Source organism: Carassius auratus, unplaced genomic scaffold, assembly GCF_003368295.1.
Source record: "Carassius auratus strain Wakin unplaced genomic scaffold, ASM336829v1 scaf_tig00005608, whole genome shotgun sequence".
In the NCBI taxonomy this organism is placed as follows: domain Eukaryota; kingdom Metazoa; phylum Chordata; class Actinopteri; order Cypriniformes; family Cyprinidae; genus Carassius; species Carassius auratus.
The window spans coordinates 378389-396334 of NW_020523683.1; the positions used below are offsets into that span (position 1 = coordinate 378389).

Genomic DNA, 17946 nt, shown 5'->3' on the forward strand with positions numbered 1-17946 from the left:
CTCTTGAAGCATGTTGTTTCCTTTAGGAGATATGCATATATGGTACTAAAGGATAGCCTCATGCTGAACTTGGTGTCTTTTAATTTTCAAATGGATGATTTTGATTACTTGATTTATGCAAAATGAAGTAAATTGGGCCATGGAATGGGATGGGCTTTCTGTTTTGAGCCATAATAATTCAGTTAGCGCTGGAGTTATATACTTTCTCCAAAAATTTTACCCCTTTTTCTTATGAAGTAGATGAGATTATAAAGGGAAGAATTAAAAAAATTCCTTGTAGAGAATCAAGTTTTTGTTTTTATGTGTGTATATGCTCCAACTGCAAATACAGACCGAATAGTTTTTTAGACTCCCTATGCTTGGCTTTACAAAAGTGTACTAATCATGATATTTTAATTCTTGGTGGTGATTTTAATTGTACGGGAAAAAAAACATTGATAGGAATCAATAGAACCTCACATGTTGTCACGTATAAGGTTTATAAAACTTATTAACACACATGATCTTAGTGATATATGAAGGGCTTTTCATCGGGATTGTAGACAATATGCATGGACATATGTTTGAGATAAGATTGTGTCTTCAGCGTGGTTACACAGATTATATTGTTATCGTCATCAGAGTAATGTTTTCAGAAGTTGCTGTATTTTTCCAGTTTCTTTCTCTGATCACTGTATAGTTCAATGTTCTGTTTTCTTGAGTTGTGTAAAACCACTAAGTGCCTTTTGGTATTTTAACAATGCTCTTTTAAATGATAAAGTATTTAAGGATATTTTTACTTTTTTTGGAAGGATTTTAGAGGCTCGAAATCAGCTTTTAGCTCATTAAAGCAGTGGTGGGACTATGGAAAAGCCCAAATTAAGTCTGCAGTACACACAAAAAAAAAATGTTACAGCAAATAGACAGGTCCATGAAAGTTTTAGAGATGGAAATTGTACAATTGCAAGAGCAGTTAGAATCTAATGGACATTGGATCCTTATGAGGGGTATTTCAGAGAAAAAAATCAAATTTAGCAAAAGGGGCTTTGATTAGGTCACATTTTCAAAATGTGGACCAAATGGATGTACCATCTAAGTTTTTTTTTTTTTTTTGGCCTGGAGAAAAAGAGAATGTTCAAAAAAGATTCTTTCATTCATTGCGATCTGAATCTGAGATCATTTTGAATGATGTTAATGAAATTCGAAAAATAATTTCTAGACTTTATAAAAGTGAGCTAAGAGAAGAACAAAACATAAGTAATTATTTTTGTAAAAAGCTACCTCAAGTTTCTATTGAGTCTAATGGAGATCTTAGTGGTGAGCTACATCTGGAAGAGCTGAAAAAAAGCACTTCAGAGTATGGCACTTGGGAGGACCCCGGGTATCGATGGTCTGCGGGAGAGATTTTAAAGCCTTCTGGTCTGTGATGGTAGAATACCTGCTTGAGGTTTTTAATGACAGTTTTACAGATGGCCATTTGCCTCTGAGCTGCCGTAGAGCTGTCCTAACCCTTCTACCAAAAAAAGGAGACCTCACAGAAATTCAATGTTGGAGACCAGTGTCAGTGTTGTGTATCGACTATAAGATACTCTCTAAAGCCCTTGCTAATAGACTTTCAGGGGTTTTAGAGCAGCTGATTCACTCTGACCAAACATATTGCATCTAGAGAGGTCTATTTTTGATAATATATAATATATCTGCAATATTTTTGACTTGACTAAAATGAAAGAGCTAGATGTTGGCCTAATCTCTTTAGATCAGGAGAAGGCCTCTGATAGGGTTGAACACCAATATCTGTTAAAAACTCTAGAGGCTTTTGGTTTTTACTAATGATTTCGTTGGAAAAATTAAGGTTTTATATAATGATATTGAAAGTATTTTTAAGGTTAACGGTGGCTTATGTGCTCCTTGTAAAGTGGAAAGAGGTGTACGACAAGGTTGTCCTTTGTCTGGTATGTTATTTTCTATTGCAATAGAACCTTTTTTATGCAAAATTAGAGAACATACAAAAGGTTTAAAGTGACCTTTTTCTGGTAAAACTGTTTCACTATCAGCTTATGGTGACAATGTAGTGGTTTTAATTAGTGACCAAAAAGACATTGATATAGTGGTTAATATTTTAAATTATTTCAAAAATATATCTTCAGCTAAGGTAAATTGGGCCAAAAGTGAAGCGATTTTGGTCGATTTATGGAACTCGTTTTGAAAATGTAAGAAACAGTTTTTATTCAACCGCAAACACTGGACTATTAATTAATGCAGGTTTTAAGACAGTGGGACATTTAGTAAATAATGCAGGACCGGACTTGGACAACATTGGACAGCGGCAAAGTTGGGACTTAAATCTTTAAGGCTGGTTCATCAACTTTTAATGAACTGGAGGTCAGTTCTTGTGGAAGAGGAGTTGAAAACCATCAAAGATTTTTGTAGAGGGGTCATAACACCAAACGAGGGTGACCCTTTCTTTTCTTTAATCCTGTCACCTAAAATGGATGAGTGTGGAGGTCCTTTTTTGGAAAAGAAAGATGTATTTTTCAGTGCTGATTCATTTAATGTGAAAGATGTGTATAAAAATTGTGTGAAAGTTTTTAACAGAAAGGTTTTACATAACAGGAGTGATACACCATGGCGTGATGTCACTGGGCTTAGTAGAGTTTTTCGACCACAATGGAGAGCACTATATAAGCCACCGTTACCTAAGAGAGCAGGTGACATGCAATGGAGAATCTTACATGGGGTTGTAGCTGTGAAAGCTTTTATTTCTGTAATAAATCCAGAGATAAGTGCTGATTGTCCATTTTGCTCTCAGAGAGAGACTGTTTTTCATGCTTTTATGTTTTGTGAAAGATTGAGACCATTATTTTCTGTTGTAGAGTCTATTTTAAGGAATTTAATAAAAATTGCTCTATGCAAATCTTTATTTGTGGTTTTAAATATGTTAAAAGAAAAGCAAATCAAAGATGGCAATTTATGTGAGTAGGAAGAATAAGATCTCGAAAAAAATTCTGGACATGATGTACTGAAGGTTTATTCCAATGTAATCAATTCAAGGATAATTACAGATTTTAATTTTTTCAAGTCTATGAATGATTTGCCATGTTTTGAAATGAAATGGTATAGTGGAGAGGTTTTATGTTCTGTTTATGAGGGGACATTAATTTTTGCTATTTGGTTGCAGTAAAGGAGTATTTTATAGTGTTATTCGTGAATAGAAGTATAAAGAGTGGTTTTATTATGTATATATGTGTTTTTGCTTTCTAAATGTAGAATGATGTTATGAAATAATGTTTAATTCTTGATTGTAATAAAATGTGTTTTCAAATTCAATTCTCTCTCTCTCTCTATCTCTCTCTCTCTCTCTTTCAGTGTGTTTGTTTATTTGTGTTTTCTACAGCTGAATACCAGAGGGATATAAACAGCCATGAGAAAGTGCAGCATCAATGAACCTTAGAAGTGGAGAGATTTTCTCCAGTCATAACGAGAGAGATCATGTTGCTTAAAATAAAATATCTCTGCCTGAGAAGAAGTGTGACTGCAATCCTGTCACTTTGTCGTATATTTTCAACAATAGGGATTTTTAATTTGAAGTTTTAGGAGGTCTGGTTGGTGTCTTTTGCTGTCTTAAAGTTTTGATGCCTTTGAATTTAAGCTATTTTTTATGTCTAAGGGTTAAAAAAGTGGCAAGAATAACATATGCTATCGTTGTAAGTGGGAACTTCTTATCTTGGAAATTGAAAAAAAAAATAGATAAATGACTGAGGTAAAATATGTAATCTTTGAGAAACAGTGTAAAGCCTAATGAACATGATTTCATTAAAATTATGTTCAAAATAATCACCTTTTCTTTGACATTATTCCTTAAAGCCAACAAAACTACATTACAGTGAAAAAAAAGAAAAGAAAAAAGAAAAAAATGTAGTTAAGCAATGATATATGTATTACATAAGGATACATAATTAATCAGTATTTACTTTACCATGGTTAATATGTAAATTACCCCATAAGGAGGTTTTTAATACATTATGACATCTTGTACTCAATATTACAATCAAGTCTTAATAAATATAAACAGATGCTATGATTTCCAGTAGTCTATGAGTTATGAAAGAAACATAAACAGATAAACAAGCATAAAATCCAAATTAACAGTCGTCTATTTATTATACTATTACTGCTAATATTAGTAGCAATAATAATAATAATAATAATAACAATTATTGTTGTTATTATTACTGTTGTTGTTGTTTTTCTATTAATTATAAATTTAAAGAGCTACAAACCATCTATCATCTATATGTGTGTGTTTGTGTGTGTGTGTGTGTGTGTGTGTGTGTGTGTGTGTGTGTGTGTGTGTAAACATATATCATTTTAGCATTTTTATAATATAATCAAAATAATACCTGTTTTGTATTATTTGGATTATTATATTGCTTGCAGTACAAAGGTTGTGATGTGTCAGAGTGAATGTGTGTTTATGTATTTGAGCTGCAGATGGTCTCATTCACAGGATTAACAGTGTGACCATTTTTATTTTAGGGTGTAAAACCATATCTGATATGCTTCCTGTCAGACTCAGAATCCAAGATTCATAACCAAACTTGAGAATGAATGGGATTTAAAGAGCTCAGAAACACAGACACACACACACACACACACACACAGATGAAGCTGGATTCGGTCAAATCAGTGTTCTTTATAAGGAGCATGTGAACTCAAGCGCTCTATGAGTATGTCACCATTACACTGAGGGCCAAAGTCTACATTTATTACATTGTGACGGCACAATAACTCAAGTCTATGCTGGATGTGTTCCACTGATATCAACTCATGCATGTTATAAAAGCTGAAGGATAGCACGATCTGATGCTTCAACCTATGGAGGAACTAACCAAATGCTGCACCATATGGTCACAACAGCACATCCCCTGCAAAGCAAACACAGCGCAGTCATAAACCGCACACACACCATGAGGCTGAAGCTCTCTGAAGGTCATTGTGAATGGCCTTCTTCACAAAAGAAGAATGTTGGTAATCAAACAGCTGACGGTAGCCAATGACTTCCACAGTATAGGGGGGGAAATACTATTGAAGTCAATGGGGATCAAAAACTGATTATCCACATTCTTCACAATATCTTATTTTATGTTCGACATTATATTCACCATCATCACTTGATTTTATTCTAAACCTGAATTTATCTGATTATCAAACATCTTTTGTGTGTGTGTGTGTGTGGAAAATATTATGTTTTTCTGTTGACAAGCACATGGGCAGAACTAGATCAAATTGAATATCACAATAGTCATCAAACAAAACATCATCAAGTTGGATTTTTATACAGACCTACTATTTAGAAAATGTATTTATTATTTAGAACAAGAAACCTGTTTTGAAAAAAACTATACATTTTTTCTTGTCTAAAATGGGAGATTGTTTGTACATAATCCTGTGTTGTGCCTATAAAAAAAAAAAAAGTATCTGCGCACAGTAGTGCAGCGTTGACGTTCACCAATCACATCATCAGCGCATCAAGAATCTGCGCACAGTAGTGCAGCGTTGACGTTAACCAATCACATCATCAGCGCGTCACACGGGTCAAAGTGTTATTGCCTGTACAGTCACGCAAAACTCCGCCTTAAACAAACTTGCACTAGATATCATCATCCTCATAGTTAACCTCCCGGTTTTGACAGAATTTGAGTTATATTTTGGAGTAAGGAGGGAGTTCTTCGCTCGGTGAGTGTGTAGTTGAGTTTGTCTCGCCATGTGTTCGGGAGCGTGGAAACACCGGTGTCTGGTTCAGAGGTGTTTCTTGTTCATATCACAGCACGTGTGACTGAACGCTCAGAGGAACGCGTGTGACATCGACATCCGGTCGTGGTTACAGTGTGTTTCTCTCATAACAATAATCTGGAACCAATCCGAAAGGATCCTAATGGGAATTTTTATGGGGATTTCAACATGACACACACACTAGACAATCTCTCTCTCTTTCTCTCTCTCTCTCTGTACAGTGAAAGAGAGAGAGAGTCTTTATGGGGTATTTTTTGTAGAACTATGAGGGAAAATAATGGATTTAATTTATTTTGGAATAAGGCTGTAACAACAAACTGGAAAAAGTGAAGAGCTTTACTGAGATACATATATACATACATACACACACACACACATATATATATACTCTCCTATATATACATATATATACATATATACATACATACACACACTTTATAAATACTGCTGTTCAAAGTTGGGGATCAGTAAGATATGTAATGTGTTTTTAAAAAGTCTCTCCTGTTCATTAATGCTGCATTTATTTGACCCAAAATACAGAAATATTGTAATATATTATTACCATTTTTTAATAACTGTTTTTATTTTAATATACTAAAAAATATAATTTATTTCTGTGATCAAAGCTGTATTTTCAGCATCATTACTCCAGTATTCAGCGTCACATGATCCTTCAGAAACCTTTCTAATATTCTGATTTATTATAAATGTTGTGCTGCTTTTTTTTGTTGTTGTTGTTTTTTTTTTGGAACATGAGATTTCTCCAGGATACTTTGAAGAAAAAAAAGAAGAAAAAACTACAGCATTTATTTCAAATAATATTTTCTAACAATATAAATCTTTAATGTTACTTTTTTTTTAAAATCAATTTAACACATTCTTGTGAGTTCATATATATATATATAAATAAATATATATATATATATATATATATATATATATATATATTATAAAATCAATTTTTTTGTTTAGTGAGTATGGAGAGCTCTGGTGACCCCAGTGGTCCTCCACGGACGCCTCATGCAGGGGGATCCAGAGGGCTGCCGATGGGCCGTCGTCTGCCTGCTTCAATCTCCCCGGGACGCCTCCCCACAATGCGCTCCAGAGACCTCACGTTAGGAGGAGTCAAAAAGGTAAGCGTACATAGCTCAACATTATAGACATTTCAGATGCATTACGCTGCATTTTAAACTGTCTTTTTATCATTTGTCTTGCAGAAAACCTTCACGCCCAATATTATCGGCCGAAAATCAAAAGAGGAGTAAGTGACAGACTCGTTTAGAACAGATGTCAATTCATTCATTTATCAATATATCATCAATAATTCATTGTTGATGTAATGAAGGCATTGACGAAGTGAAGATGCAGTCATTTGTTTGACTTTGCGGCAGATTAAAGGCTGATGAAGGAACGAGACGGGATAAGAAGGATGTGGATCGAGGTCGGCAGCGGGGCGGCCGAGGGAGGGGCAGAGGTCGCCCTGAGGTCATCCAATCACATTCTATCTTTGAGCAGGGCCCTTCAGAGATGATGGCCAAGAGGAAAGGTAAAGCAGGTCTTTAGAGGCGGATTTGAGAAAGCGTCTGGCCGACATTTAAGCAGTAATGCTTTGTGTTGTTCCTAATCCTAGAGTGAAATAACACACAGCTTAGTGCTTTTATTGTTTACAAGCGACAGAAACATGACCCTAATGATTAATAATAATTTGACTCCAGTCCTCAGTGTCACATGATCCTTCAGAAATCATTCTAATGTGATTATTTGCTGCTCTATAATTTTTTTCTGATTATTATCAATGTTGAGAACAGATGTGTTGCTTAATATTATTGTGGAAACACTGATGGATTTTTTCAAGAAGATGATTAGAAATATCCGAAAGAAAAGCAATTATTTAAAACAAATTTTTTTGGGGGGAAACATTATGCCCTTACTGTTACTTTTTGAAAAGTATTTATTTTCTGAAAAAGAAAAATAAATATTTGAAATGTAGTCTGCATTTACAGTGGGTTTAGATGTTTATGGAAAAAATGTAATTATCAGGGAATTTTATAATTGTGCTTTCCATGCTTGTAGGTCATGAAAGTGTATAAAATCTTTAAAAAATTATGGAAATCCTTAATCAGATCATAAATTGATTTAAAATGCTAATACAATAATCATTTAATATTATTTTAGTTTATATTAATGTACCGTAATTTCCGGACTATGTCGCAGTTTTTTTGTCATAGTTTGGCTCATCCTGCGACTTAGAGTCAGGTGCAACTTGTTTATCAAAATTTATTTGACATGAACCAAGAGAAATGAACCAAGAGAAAACATTACTGTCTCCAGCCACCAGAGGGCGCTCTGTGCTGCTCATTGCTCCTGTAGTCTACACTGAACACATAGAGCGCCCTCTCGTGGCTGGAGACGGTAATGTTTTCTCTTGGTGCTTGGTTCTAAATAAATGCGACTTATAGTCCAGTGCAACTTATATATTTTTTTTCCTCGTCATGACATATGTTTGGACTGATGCAACTTATATTTAGGTGCGACTTATAGTACGAAAAATACGTATAAAATAAAATAACATATCTGCATATATCTGGGGTGTTGTCCACTTTTTTTTTTCTTTTTTAAGTAAGATTGTTTAACTTTAAGTATGATTTGCGTTTTCTGTTGTGACTAATCATTGGTATCAGCGCTGTCTCCGTCTGTTTTATTTGATTAGGTGTATATGATGATACCAGAGAAACCACAAACAGTGGCCCTTCACCCATCATCAACATCAAGAAGGAGAGAGAGACCGAAGAGGAGACTAAAGAAATCCTGCGCAAACTTGAGAAGGACGATGTATGTTCTCAAAACAAAATCAATAGGGAGAAAATAAATCTTTAGTTCAATAAAATCTTTTGCATTAAGATGTTGTTTTTTATAATATAAAGTCTTATTAAGCTGAATTTATTACTGCAATGCAAAAAAATGCTTTACAGCGATGACAGTTATGAGATTTTCTTGCGAAAATTGCAGGAAAATGTTCTTATTTTTTTTGCATTTTGGTTTTGGAGTGAATTATGTCCTGGGCCATGCTTTTATGTGGTTCTCTCAAATGTCAATTGCCAACCGAGAAAAATAAGCCTTTGTTTGTGTGTGCCGTAGTTTCTGGATGACCCTCACCTGAGAGGAGAAAGAGGAAGCTGTCCTGTGCAGCTGCCGCTGGCTGTGTCTGGATGGGTCTTCAAAGAGGAGTTCAGTGAGGAGACTCTCAAATCAGAGAAGAGCTCCTCAGATCCTGAACTGATGAGCACAGACAGCACTGGAGCTGAAGTGAAGAGTAGGAGAAACTTCTACAAGCATCTTACAGTGTGGTCATGCTGAATTTAACAGGCGAAACCCAGTCATTTTAATAGGATCTGATACAACATTATTTGTTTTATTGCCTACCAAATTTTCATAGGACATTTGATAATGTGACCATCGCCTTGTCTTATTGTCTGTCCCACCCCGTCTTCCTCCAGTCAAGCAGGAGCCTTTGGATGTTCCTGAAGCGAAGAAGGCGGAGCCTATGTTCAAACTGCCACCTTTGCCCAAACCTGATTTGCTGCCTGACTTACTGGAGGTGTGGAATCACTGCAAAGAGGAGGAGCTTCTCTTCATGCAGCTTCCTGACTCTCTGCCCGGCCAGCCGCCCACCAGTGACGTCCGGCCCACCAAAACAGAGGTGCAGTCGGGCGACGGACAGACCATGGTGCAGAAGACCGAGACTCAGGTTGGTGCTGGCTAGGTATAGCCCACGAGATTCATGCCAGTTTTTGCCTATACTCATGTGTTTTGTTTTTTTCCTGTTTGTGTGTCAGGATGAATCTCAAGAAGAGAACACCTGTTGTCTTAAAGATCTACAGGAGGGTTTGGTGGGAAAGATGCTTGTGAGGAAGTCAGGCAAAGTGCAGCTCATTCTGGGTAACGTCACCCTGGATGTGGCCCTGGGCACCCCCTGCGCCTTCCTGCAGGTCAGTTACACTCCTCAGTGCTGTATGTCACCCTAAGGCCATCCGAGATGCAGATTTGGAGAAATTTAGCATTGCATTAATTGCCCATCAATGGATCCACTGCAGTAAATGGGTGCCGTCAGAATGAGAGTCCCACAAGCTGATAAAAGACATCACGATAATCCACACATCTCTAGTCCATCAGTTAAAATCTTTTGAAGTGAAATGCCGTGCATTTGTAAAAAAAAATAAAATACATCATTAACACATTTTTAACATCAGTCTATAATCCATAATATTGCATTCCCCGATGAAAAAGTAATCTCATCTGGATCAGGAGAAACATATGCATGGATTACAAGGGAATATGTACTTGTGATGTTTTATTACCATGATGTTTTTACCAGCTGTTTGGACTCTTGTTCTGACGGCACCCATTCACTGCAGTGTATCCATTGTTGAGCAAGTGATGCAATACTAAAATTCCTTTAATCGGTTGTTTGGTGGGGAATCACTGCCAACTGCTGGGGTGAGGATGTTATAACAGCATGTGAAGATCTACAGGCCAAACAATCTGATGAAATTGGTGACAAATGCTTTATAAGCACATGACCAAGCAAAGTATGACTCCTCATGGGACTTTTCGATTGAATCTTTACATGCAATCTATACAATATCTGTCTAAATCTTTTACATGTCTTATTATTTGCTCTTCGGATTGTATTACATTGTCTTTTTCTGTTGATCTTGTGTTTTTGTAGGAGCTGGTCTCGGTATCTACAGAGGGCAGGAGGGGAGACATGTCTGTGCTGGGACACGTGAAACACAAGCTGGTTTGCTCACCTGACTTCCAGGCTCTTCTGGACAACAGAGTTTGAGGAGCCAGGAATTCCCATGTACTGTCACAGATGGAGAACTGAAAGTTATTTATACTGTATGCTCAAAGAAATTTATTTGAAGAATTTATGCATCTTGTCATGATGAGACACTATAACACATGTACATATTGTGGGTTACAGTAAATAATAGATTTAAGAAAATCTGGGTTTGAGTTAATAAAAAAGTGCCATAAATGTGTTTGTTTGTTTTGTTTTTTTGTTAAAAACCCTTGAATCATCCTCCTAGTGCTGGAAATGTGCTGACAGGCATGTGTTTTACTTCATGATTTAATATAGAGTTTAGTTACAGCATGTTTTTGTGGTAATAAAAAGCTGATCATAATTGTATTCTATTACATTTTAGGACACGGTTCCTCCAAGTAATATTCAGTCATCGCTTATGGAGCGGCAAAAGGGACAAAAAGTATATTGAATTCGATTTCTCTTGCCAATGTTTTGTGTTTCCCTGAGAAAAACAACAACAAAAACAGTGCATTTGTTCTCAAAACTTGTTCTTGGGGGAATCCAAAACATTTGTTTAATTATTTATTAATGCAGTGTTAAATGTAATCAATAGTACAATTGATCAAAAATATCTATTTTCTGATCAATAGATATTTTTTTAATAAATTGTAGTCCATAACTGATCACAGATTACGTCAAAAATTGTAGTACGTAACATATTCCACTACATTAAATATTTTAGATAATATAATCAGACTACTTTTTGCTTACTTTTAGATTACTTGTTAATCACATTGATCTGAAGAAGATAATCTAGTACCATACTGATATAAAAATACAAAGATTAAGAAACTATATCCCATTCATTGTAATTAACAACATGGAATGCAGACAAGATGACGTGCCTGTATATAAATAAGAAATAAAGTAAATGTGTGCATTTTGATGTGCTGCTGCACCTGTTTAATGGCTCGGCACTGATGGCTGTGGTGGCAGATTTACAGGCATTAAATATGTGTGTAATGCCAGCTGGGACTCGTGGTAACATTTACTTATGTCATTGCCTGCCTCAATCCTTTCCTCCATACATTTAACCACTGTCGCTTCCAAACCAACACAGCAGCATCCAATGCAGCCGTTCAGGCATCCTGTTTTGTGTTAAATAAGCTAAAAATATATTTCTCATGTGCTAACATTTAAATTAACTGCCTTTGTTCAAGTCAAATATATTTTTCTTGTTATAGCTACTGCTGTGACTCTTTTTTTTTATACATATATCTGTCTTGCATTCAAATTCAGCCCTTTATCCCAGATATATGTGAAGATAGAGACAAGGTCAGTAGGGAAAGATGCAATCTGAAATGTACATGCTTGAACTTACAAGCATCTAACGTTTAGCTCATTGCATTTATAAGTTTAAACTATAATGCATTATTATTTAATCCAAATAGCTACAAAGGAAAGCCCAGCCAGCATATGATCGCACTGTAAAAAATTGTCCTGTAAATTAACGGTAGTATACTGGCAGCAGGGTTTCCAGCAGTGTACCGTAATTTCACAGTTTTATTACCGTTTTCTGAATTACGGCTTTTTTGTAAATTAACGGTAATATACTGGCAGCAGGGTTTCCAGCTGTGTACCGTTATTTTACAGTTTCCATAATTACAGCTTTTCTGTAAATTAACAGTAATATACTGGCAGCAGGGTTTCCAGCTGTGTACCGTTATTTTACAGTTTTCTGAATTACAGCTTTTTTTGTAAATTAACAGTAATATGCTGGCAGCAGGGTTTCCAGCGGTGTACCGTAATTTTTCAGGATCATTACTGTATTCTAGTTTTTTTTTTTTTTTTCTAAACCGTAGAACTGGCAATTTTGCCAACCATTAACTTTATTAAAAATACCTTTATTTTAACAAATTCACAAACTGGCATTTCATTTATACTAAAAAGTGGCAGCAAATACACAGAAAAGAGAAGACCAAGGGGGTATTTCTTATAGAACACTATTTATTTAAGTGCCCAACCAATAATTCAAATGCTTTCTCAAAAAAAAAAAAAAAAAAATAAGCAATCAAAATGGAAGAATCAGTCTTTGTATGTGTTAGAGAAAGATGAGATGAAGAGAGAAGAAAATTAACCAATTTACAAAACAGACAATGTGCAAAATGAACCCTGCAGAAGTCTGTGGACATATTTAAACTAATTTAAGTTGACCATATAAAACACAAAACAAGCAGCCGTTTTAGGTCTAGCTTTGTGCTATGAGTATGACAATGCATGGGCATGGGCTTGGAGTGTACGTTCCCCTAAAAACAGCCTTTAAGAAATGGCAAACAACTTCTGAACAAGAATCTTATTTTGGTGTAATAAGTCAAAACCTGGCAAGGATTTGTAGAACAGTCCAAGAACGTTTCAGAAGCATAAAACTGTCACCAACTCTGATGCAAGTGTAGCCAGGGAGGGGTGTAGTCTGAAACATAAACATTGAGAAAAATCCTTTTTAAGTTAAAATAACATCAGCAGAATTTTAATAGAACGTAACAAAAAACATGTATACTGTATAATAATATAAAACATTTCAGAAACTTAGGACCCTACGATTTCCACGATGTGAAAAACATGGAGGCAATCACAGAATCAAATCATGAAAACGGAATTAGGCAAATAATGTGGATTGTCACAGAATTTGTCACATTTGTGATGAATACAATAAAATAGTGTTGTACACTAACTGAAATCGCGATGTGGATTAGTGTATTAATTAATAAAAGTTGCAATATTATGTTAGAAGTTGTACTTATAATTTTTGTAAAGTTATCCAAAGGATTAATTAGTTAATCAAAAAAAGGAACACTAGATTAAAGGGGGGGGGGGGGGGGGGGGGTGAAATGCTATTTCATGCATACTGAGTTTTTTACACTGTTAAAGTTGGATTCCCATGCTAAACATGGACAAAGTTCCAAAAATACTCCTTCCGGTTTGTCACAAGTTTCGGAAAGTTTTTTTCGAGTGTGGCTCTGTGTGACGTTAGATGGAGCGGAATTTCCTTATATGGGTCCTGAGGCACTTCTGCAGGAAGAGCGCGCGCTCCCGTATAGCAGAGCACTGAGAGCACAACAGACTTCACTGATCAGAGCGAGAGCATTGCGAGAAGTCACAAAAGAAGTGTGTTTTTGGTTGCCAGGGCAAGACAACGCTGCACAGATTACCAAAAAAAACAGCATTAAGGGACCAGTGGATGGAGTTTATTTTTACAGAGCATCAACGGAGTTGTGCAAGTGTTTTTGTTTGTTCCCTGCATTTTGAAGATGCTTGTTTTACAAACAAGGCCCAATTTGACGACGGATTTGCGTATCGTTTATTTCTTAAGGATGATGCAATCCCAACGAAAAAGGGTCACGATCGTGTGTTGGAACCGCAGGCGGTGAGTAAAACTGCTTCAAATATCTCTGCCTTCTTGTTAGTGCGTCCGCCTCCCATCGGAGACCCGGGTTCGAGCCCCGCTCGGAGCGAGTCGTTGCTGCTGCTGCTTTCGTTCAGTTTCAGCCTCAGGATCTGATTCTGGATCATAAATAAACGGCTGAATCTGACTGTTAACCATGGTTTGTTTTGGATGATGGTTTTTTTTCCTCATGCTAATGTCACAACTTCCAAACGCTCTCAATGCAAAAGCCTACTGGCGCTCGTGATTCTTTAGCTCCGCCCACACGTCACATTAGTTTACAGAAAAGATAATCAATAGTTGCAGCTCTATCCCACATACACAAAAAAAAAAAATCAAGCGTCTTCACATCAATCCTTCAAAATAAAGGTTCGGTCTAATGTGATGTGATTGTGACGGAAATATATCACTTTTGTACAGTAGAATATGTCATTTTCAAAGTAATATAATAATACAAATAAGAATTATAGTAATAAAAATAATAATAATCATTAAAAATGATGTTTAAGGAATAATTACACAATTGTTATTCCATGTTTTAATTGTAACAGGAATAAAAATGGAATTTGAGAATAAAACATATTTCTAAAATGTATTTTAACCATTAAGATGTAATTTGAAAAAGTTAAAACAAAACAAAAAAAAATTATAAAACATATTTACTTAATTTCTTCATGAGTGTTAAGTTAAATATTAAGCAGATTTTACCTGAGAATGACAGGTGAGTTGCACTTTATATTAGAACAGTCAAATTTACTTAAAATATATTTGTGCAAATTCTTTACTTTTCGCAAAGTAAATCTTATTTAATTTTTTTCAAAGTTGAGCGCTTGCATACAATTTTTTATAATTCATATAAATGGGAAATGCTTCTTTTTTTCTTTTTTTTTCTCATTGTTTCCACACTATTAGTATGACCAGTACTTAATTTGTAAATTGCTAGGTCCCGGAATAAAGTGGGGTGACCGGTTAGAGGACGGAGAGGTAACGGTGCATTTGAGCAACATTAGTGGACCAACTAAACTGATTAATAGTGTGCATGTACTCAAAAAAAAAAAAAAAAAAAAAAAAATCATGGTTTTAATAAAATCATTATATTATTTCAACCTCGAAATTTTTTTTGTGTGTTTGGATAGTTTTTGTGTAACCTGGGACTGAACAGTCGCAACAACATAGGGGTTGTAATGAGTGCGGACTGTATCCTCTTCAGGGTAGTTCTCAGTGCCACTGACGACTTTTTTTTGGGTCAAATATAGGTTTGTGGATTTTATTTATAAAACCGTTTCTTTGCTGTAAATTATTTTATTTTATGCAATGCAAACTACAGGGACGCAACGTTAGTAGCCAAAATGAGTCACACCAGTCTTTTTCAACTGACTACTTTTAAATGTTGATTTTTTTTTTTTAAACAAGTTTAAATGTGAGAAATATTCTGTGTGTAAACTGTGAAATAAGTTGTATTAAGAACTGTATTTAATGAAAATGTATGTGTAACTTCACTTGCCTAGATGAAGTCCCATTTGAAGTCCATTCGATTTTTTGTAGAGTGGCAACCTTTGGATTGACTGTAGTGGACTTCTTATTCACCACCTTCCCCGTCTTCTTGGAGACTACCTTGCCTCGGCAGGTCTTTGAGCCTCTTTCTGGGTTTATTCCATAGAATCATCTAAGGAAAGTTGCATTACACATTACCGAAGTGTATAATAACCATTTTTCAAAATTCTGATTAATTAATTTGGTTTAGAATTTAGATTAATTTTGTAAAACTTTATAATAAGTATAAAGTAATAAAGCACTTATAAATCATTTGCAAACGATCTATATATATATTCTGACTCGTTTCGATTTAATGTGGATCTACATGCCTTTCTCCTATTTTCTCCGTGTCTGGCATGCGAATAAAACCACATTTGACAGTGTTTCAGATGATGAACTGAAAAAACTGAAATGGAAGAACACAAGTAGAACACAGGAGAAAGGTTGAGGTAACTAGTTTGCAAATAATTTATTACTTTACTACTGTATACTTATTATAAAGTGTTACCACAGATTCTAAGAGAGTGATTAAAACATACGCAAAAAGGAAAACACTTACCTTTGAAAAAACTCTAACGTGCAACAGGCCTCCTCTTGATACTGCAGATTGAAGATGTAGTGCACAGCAAACACTTGCAACTGCAGTCAAAAATGTTGACTGGACACTCACAAAAAAAAAAGAAAAAAAGAAGAAGCAATTTTAACAATTGTGCACAACAGCAATGTTAACAATTTTATATCTCAGCCATCAGTAAATGTTTCTTCTTCATCATGCGCAATGACACACTAACCCAGCAAAATCAGATGAGGATTGGCAGGTAGATTGAGTGTCTTCTCAACATCAGATGCAGATGCTGCAACCTGTAGAGAACACACAATACACAAATAATAATATTACATAATATAATGTGGTGAAGTGGAAAGAAGAAAATAAAATACTTACATCTGCATGCGAATCCAGTCCATCTTCGTGTTCCTGGAAGTGGGACATTAACGTTAGAATCTTGACAAGCAGGTGTACCATATCTTTGTTCTCATCCAGGGACATCCTCCAACTTTTCATTAAAAACACTTAAAAATATTCTGTCTACTGCTCTCTCCTCTTCCTCTCTCTCTAACTCTCTCTCTCTCTCACACACACACACACACACACACACACACACTCTCTCTCTCTCTCTCTCTCTCTCACACACACACACACACACACACACACACACACTCGTTCTCTCTCTCTCACACACACACAAAACTGTATTTGAGGCTGAGGAACAAGTTCGAATGTAAGTGAATGAAGTAACGTTTCCTCTGTGATATAGAGATTTGTGCCAATAAATCAAGTGCAAAATTAAAATTAAAATGTGCTCACATACAAAGCCCACTTTATTAACAATAAGTTCGAATATATTTAGATTACACTCTAACTAGTTTTAGATACGACTTATATTGAAAGACTAATGTGTCACTCCGAAAAAAACAAACGTTTCTCACCATAACGTTAACGCTACTCTATCCATCTATCCAGTCAAGTGCTCATGCAAAAGGCGATGAGTTTATGCTTCCTAAGTAAAATTAAGTTTACAGGCCTATTTTCGATTTCCCAACATATAAGGATAATATATAAGTTACCAACTTTATACGCACCTAACTTAGCAACATTAATGCAAATAAAACAAATCCTCCATTTTAAACTACACTGGGTTGGCGCCAATGCAAAATGTAAATATAATTGTGCAAATAAGTGTTTCAGAAAATCAGGAAAACACACTTACTTCATATCCTCGTTATCTGCAATCTGTAATCGAGATTATATTTGAGATAATATCCGTTTTATTCACAGAGACTGATGATGCTTTTCTCTGGTATCAGACGCTAACCGTTGCTCCCCTCCCCCACCGATCACGTGCTCATCTTCTAAAGTTGCCAAATATGTTCAATTCATATCCAATTAAATAATCAGCGAACGCAAGTATTTTATATTTAACTATTTACAAGTTTAACATTTACAGGATTTTACACCAGGAAAGAAAAAAAAACGATGCAAATCCTTCACAAACACACTCATACACACTTAACTTTCAGGAGAAATTTGTAAAAATTGCATACATGCTAGTTCACCGTCTTGACAAGATTTGTCAAAGGTAAATTAAAATATTGTTCCCACATTAAAAAAACGCTGCAGTGTAAGATAAAAATTTATTCAGACTTTGATCTGCTTACCTGTAAATGAGCCTCAACTTGAGATGAAATCCATAAACTTTGACTGAAACCATGCTCCTCCATGTGTCGGCTAGCCTTTGGTTCCCCCTCTCCCACCGATCACGTGTGCATTTACGGTAAGACACCGTAATTTTAGAAAACAGTTCAGTACTGTATATTTACGCTGTTA

General features: G+C 35.5%; 1 protein-coding gene and 1 long non-coding RNA gene across 3 annotated transcripts; one reads left to right on the forward strand and one right to left on the reverse strand.

Annotated features, from left to right (window-relative positions):
• Positions 1-5562: 5562 nt before the first annotated feature.
• LOC113070999 (polymerase (RNA) III (DNA directed) polypeptide D) lies at positions 5563-10817 on the forward strand. The gene is made up of 9 exons (XM_026244366.1): positions 5563-5715; positions 6745-6905; positions 6990-7033; positions 7164-7318; positions 8483-8604; positions 8911-9085; positions 9270-9520; positions 9609-9761; positions 10502-10817. Exons 2-9 carry the CDS (start codon positions 6750-6752, stop codon positions 10616-10618), a joined length of 1173 nt encoding a protein of 390 aa, XP_026100151.1. The 5' UTR covers positions 5563-5715; positions 6745-6749; the 3' UTR covers positions 10619-10817.
• Positions 10818-15632: 4815 nt separating this feature from the next.
• LOC113071000 (uncharacterized) lies at positions 15633-17744 on the reverse strand. 2 transcript variants are annotated; one of them, XR_003280015.1, is made up of 5 exons: positions 17330-17743; positions 16504-16536; positions 16352-16421; positions 16120-16218; positions 15633-15690 (listed from the first exon to the last, which is right to left on the reverse strand). It is a non-coding gene; the product is annotated as an uncharacterized LOC113071000 (long non-coding RNA). The 2 variants fall into 2 exon arrangements; XR_003280016.1 differs by lacking the exon at positions 15633-15690 and adding an exon at positions 15889-15966 and having other exon boundaries at positions 17330-17744.
• Between the last annotated feature and the right edge of the window lie 202 nt (positions 17745-17946).

Excerpts from the sequence above, each read along its gene's own strand:
- LOC113070999 (XM_026244366.1), top strand. The coding sequence starts at position 6,750 with ATGGAGAGCTCTGGTGACCCCAGTGGTCCTCCACGGACGCCTCATGCA. Across the intron at positions 9,086-9,269 it reads CACTGGAGCTGAAGTGAAGA|TCAAGCAGGAGCCTTTGGAT; the intron begins GTAGGAGAAACT and ends GTCTTCCTCCAG. Across the intron at positions 9,762-10,501 it reads CCCCCTGCGCCTTCCTGCAG|GAGCTGGTCTCGGTATCTAC; the intron begins GTCAGTTACACT and ends GTGTTTTTGTAG.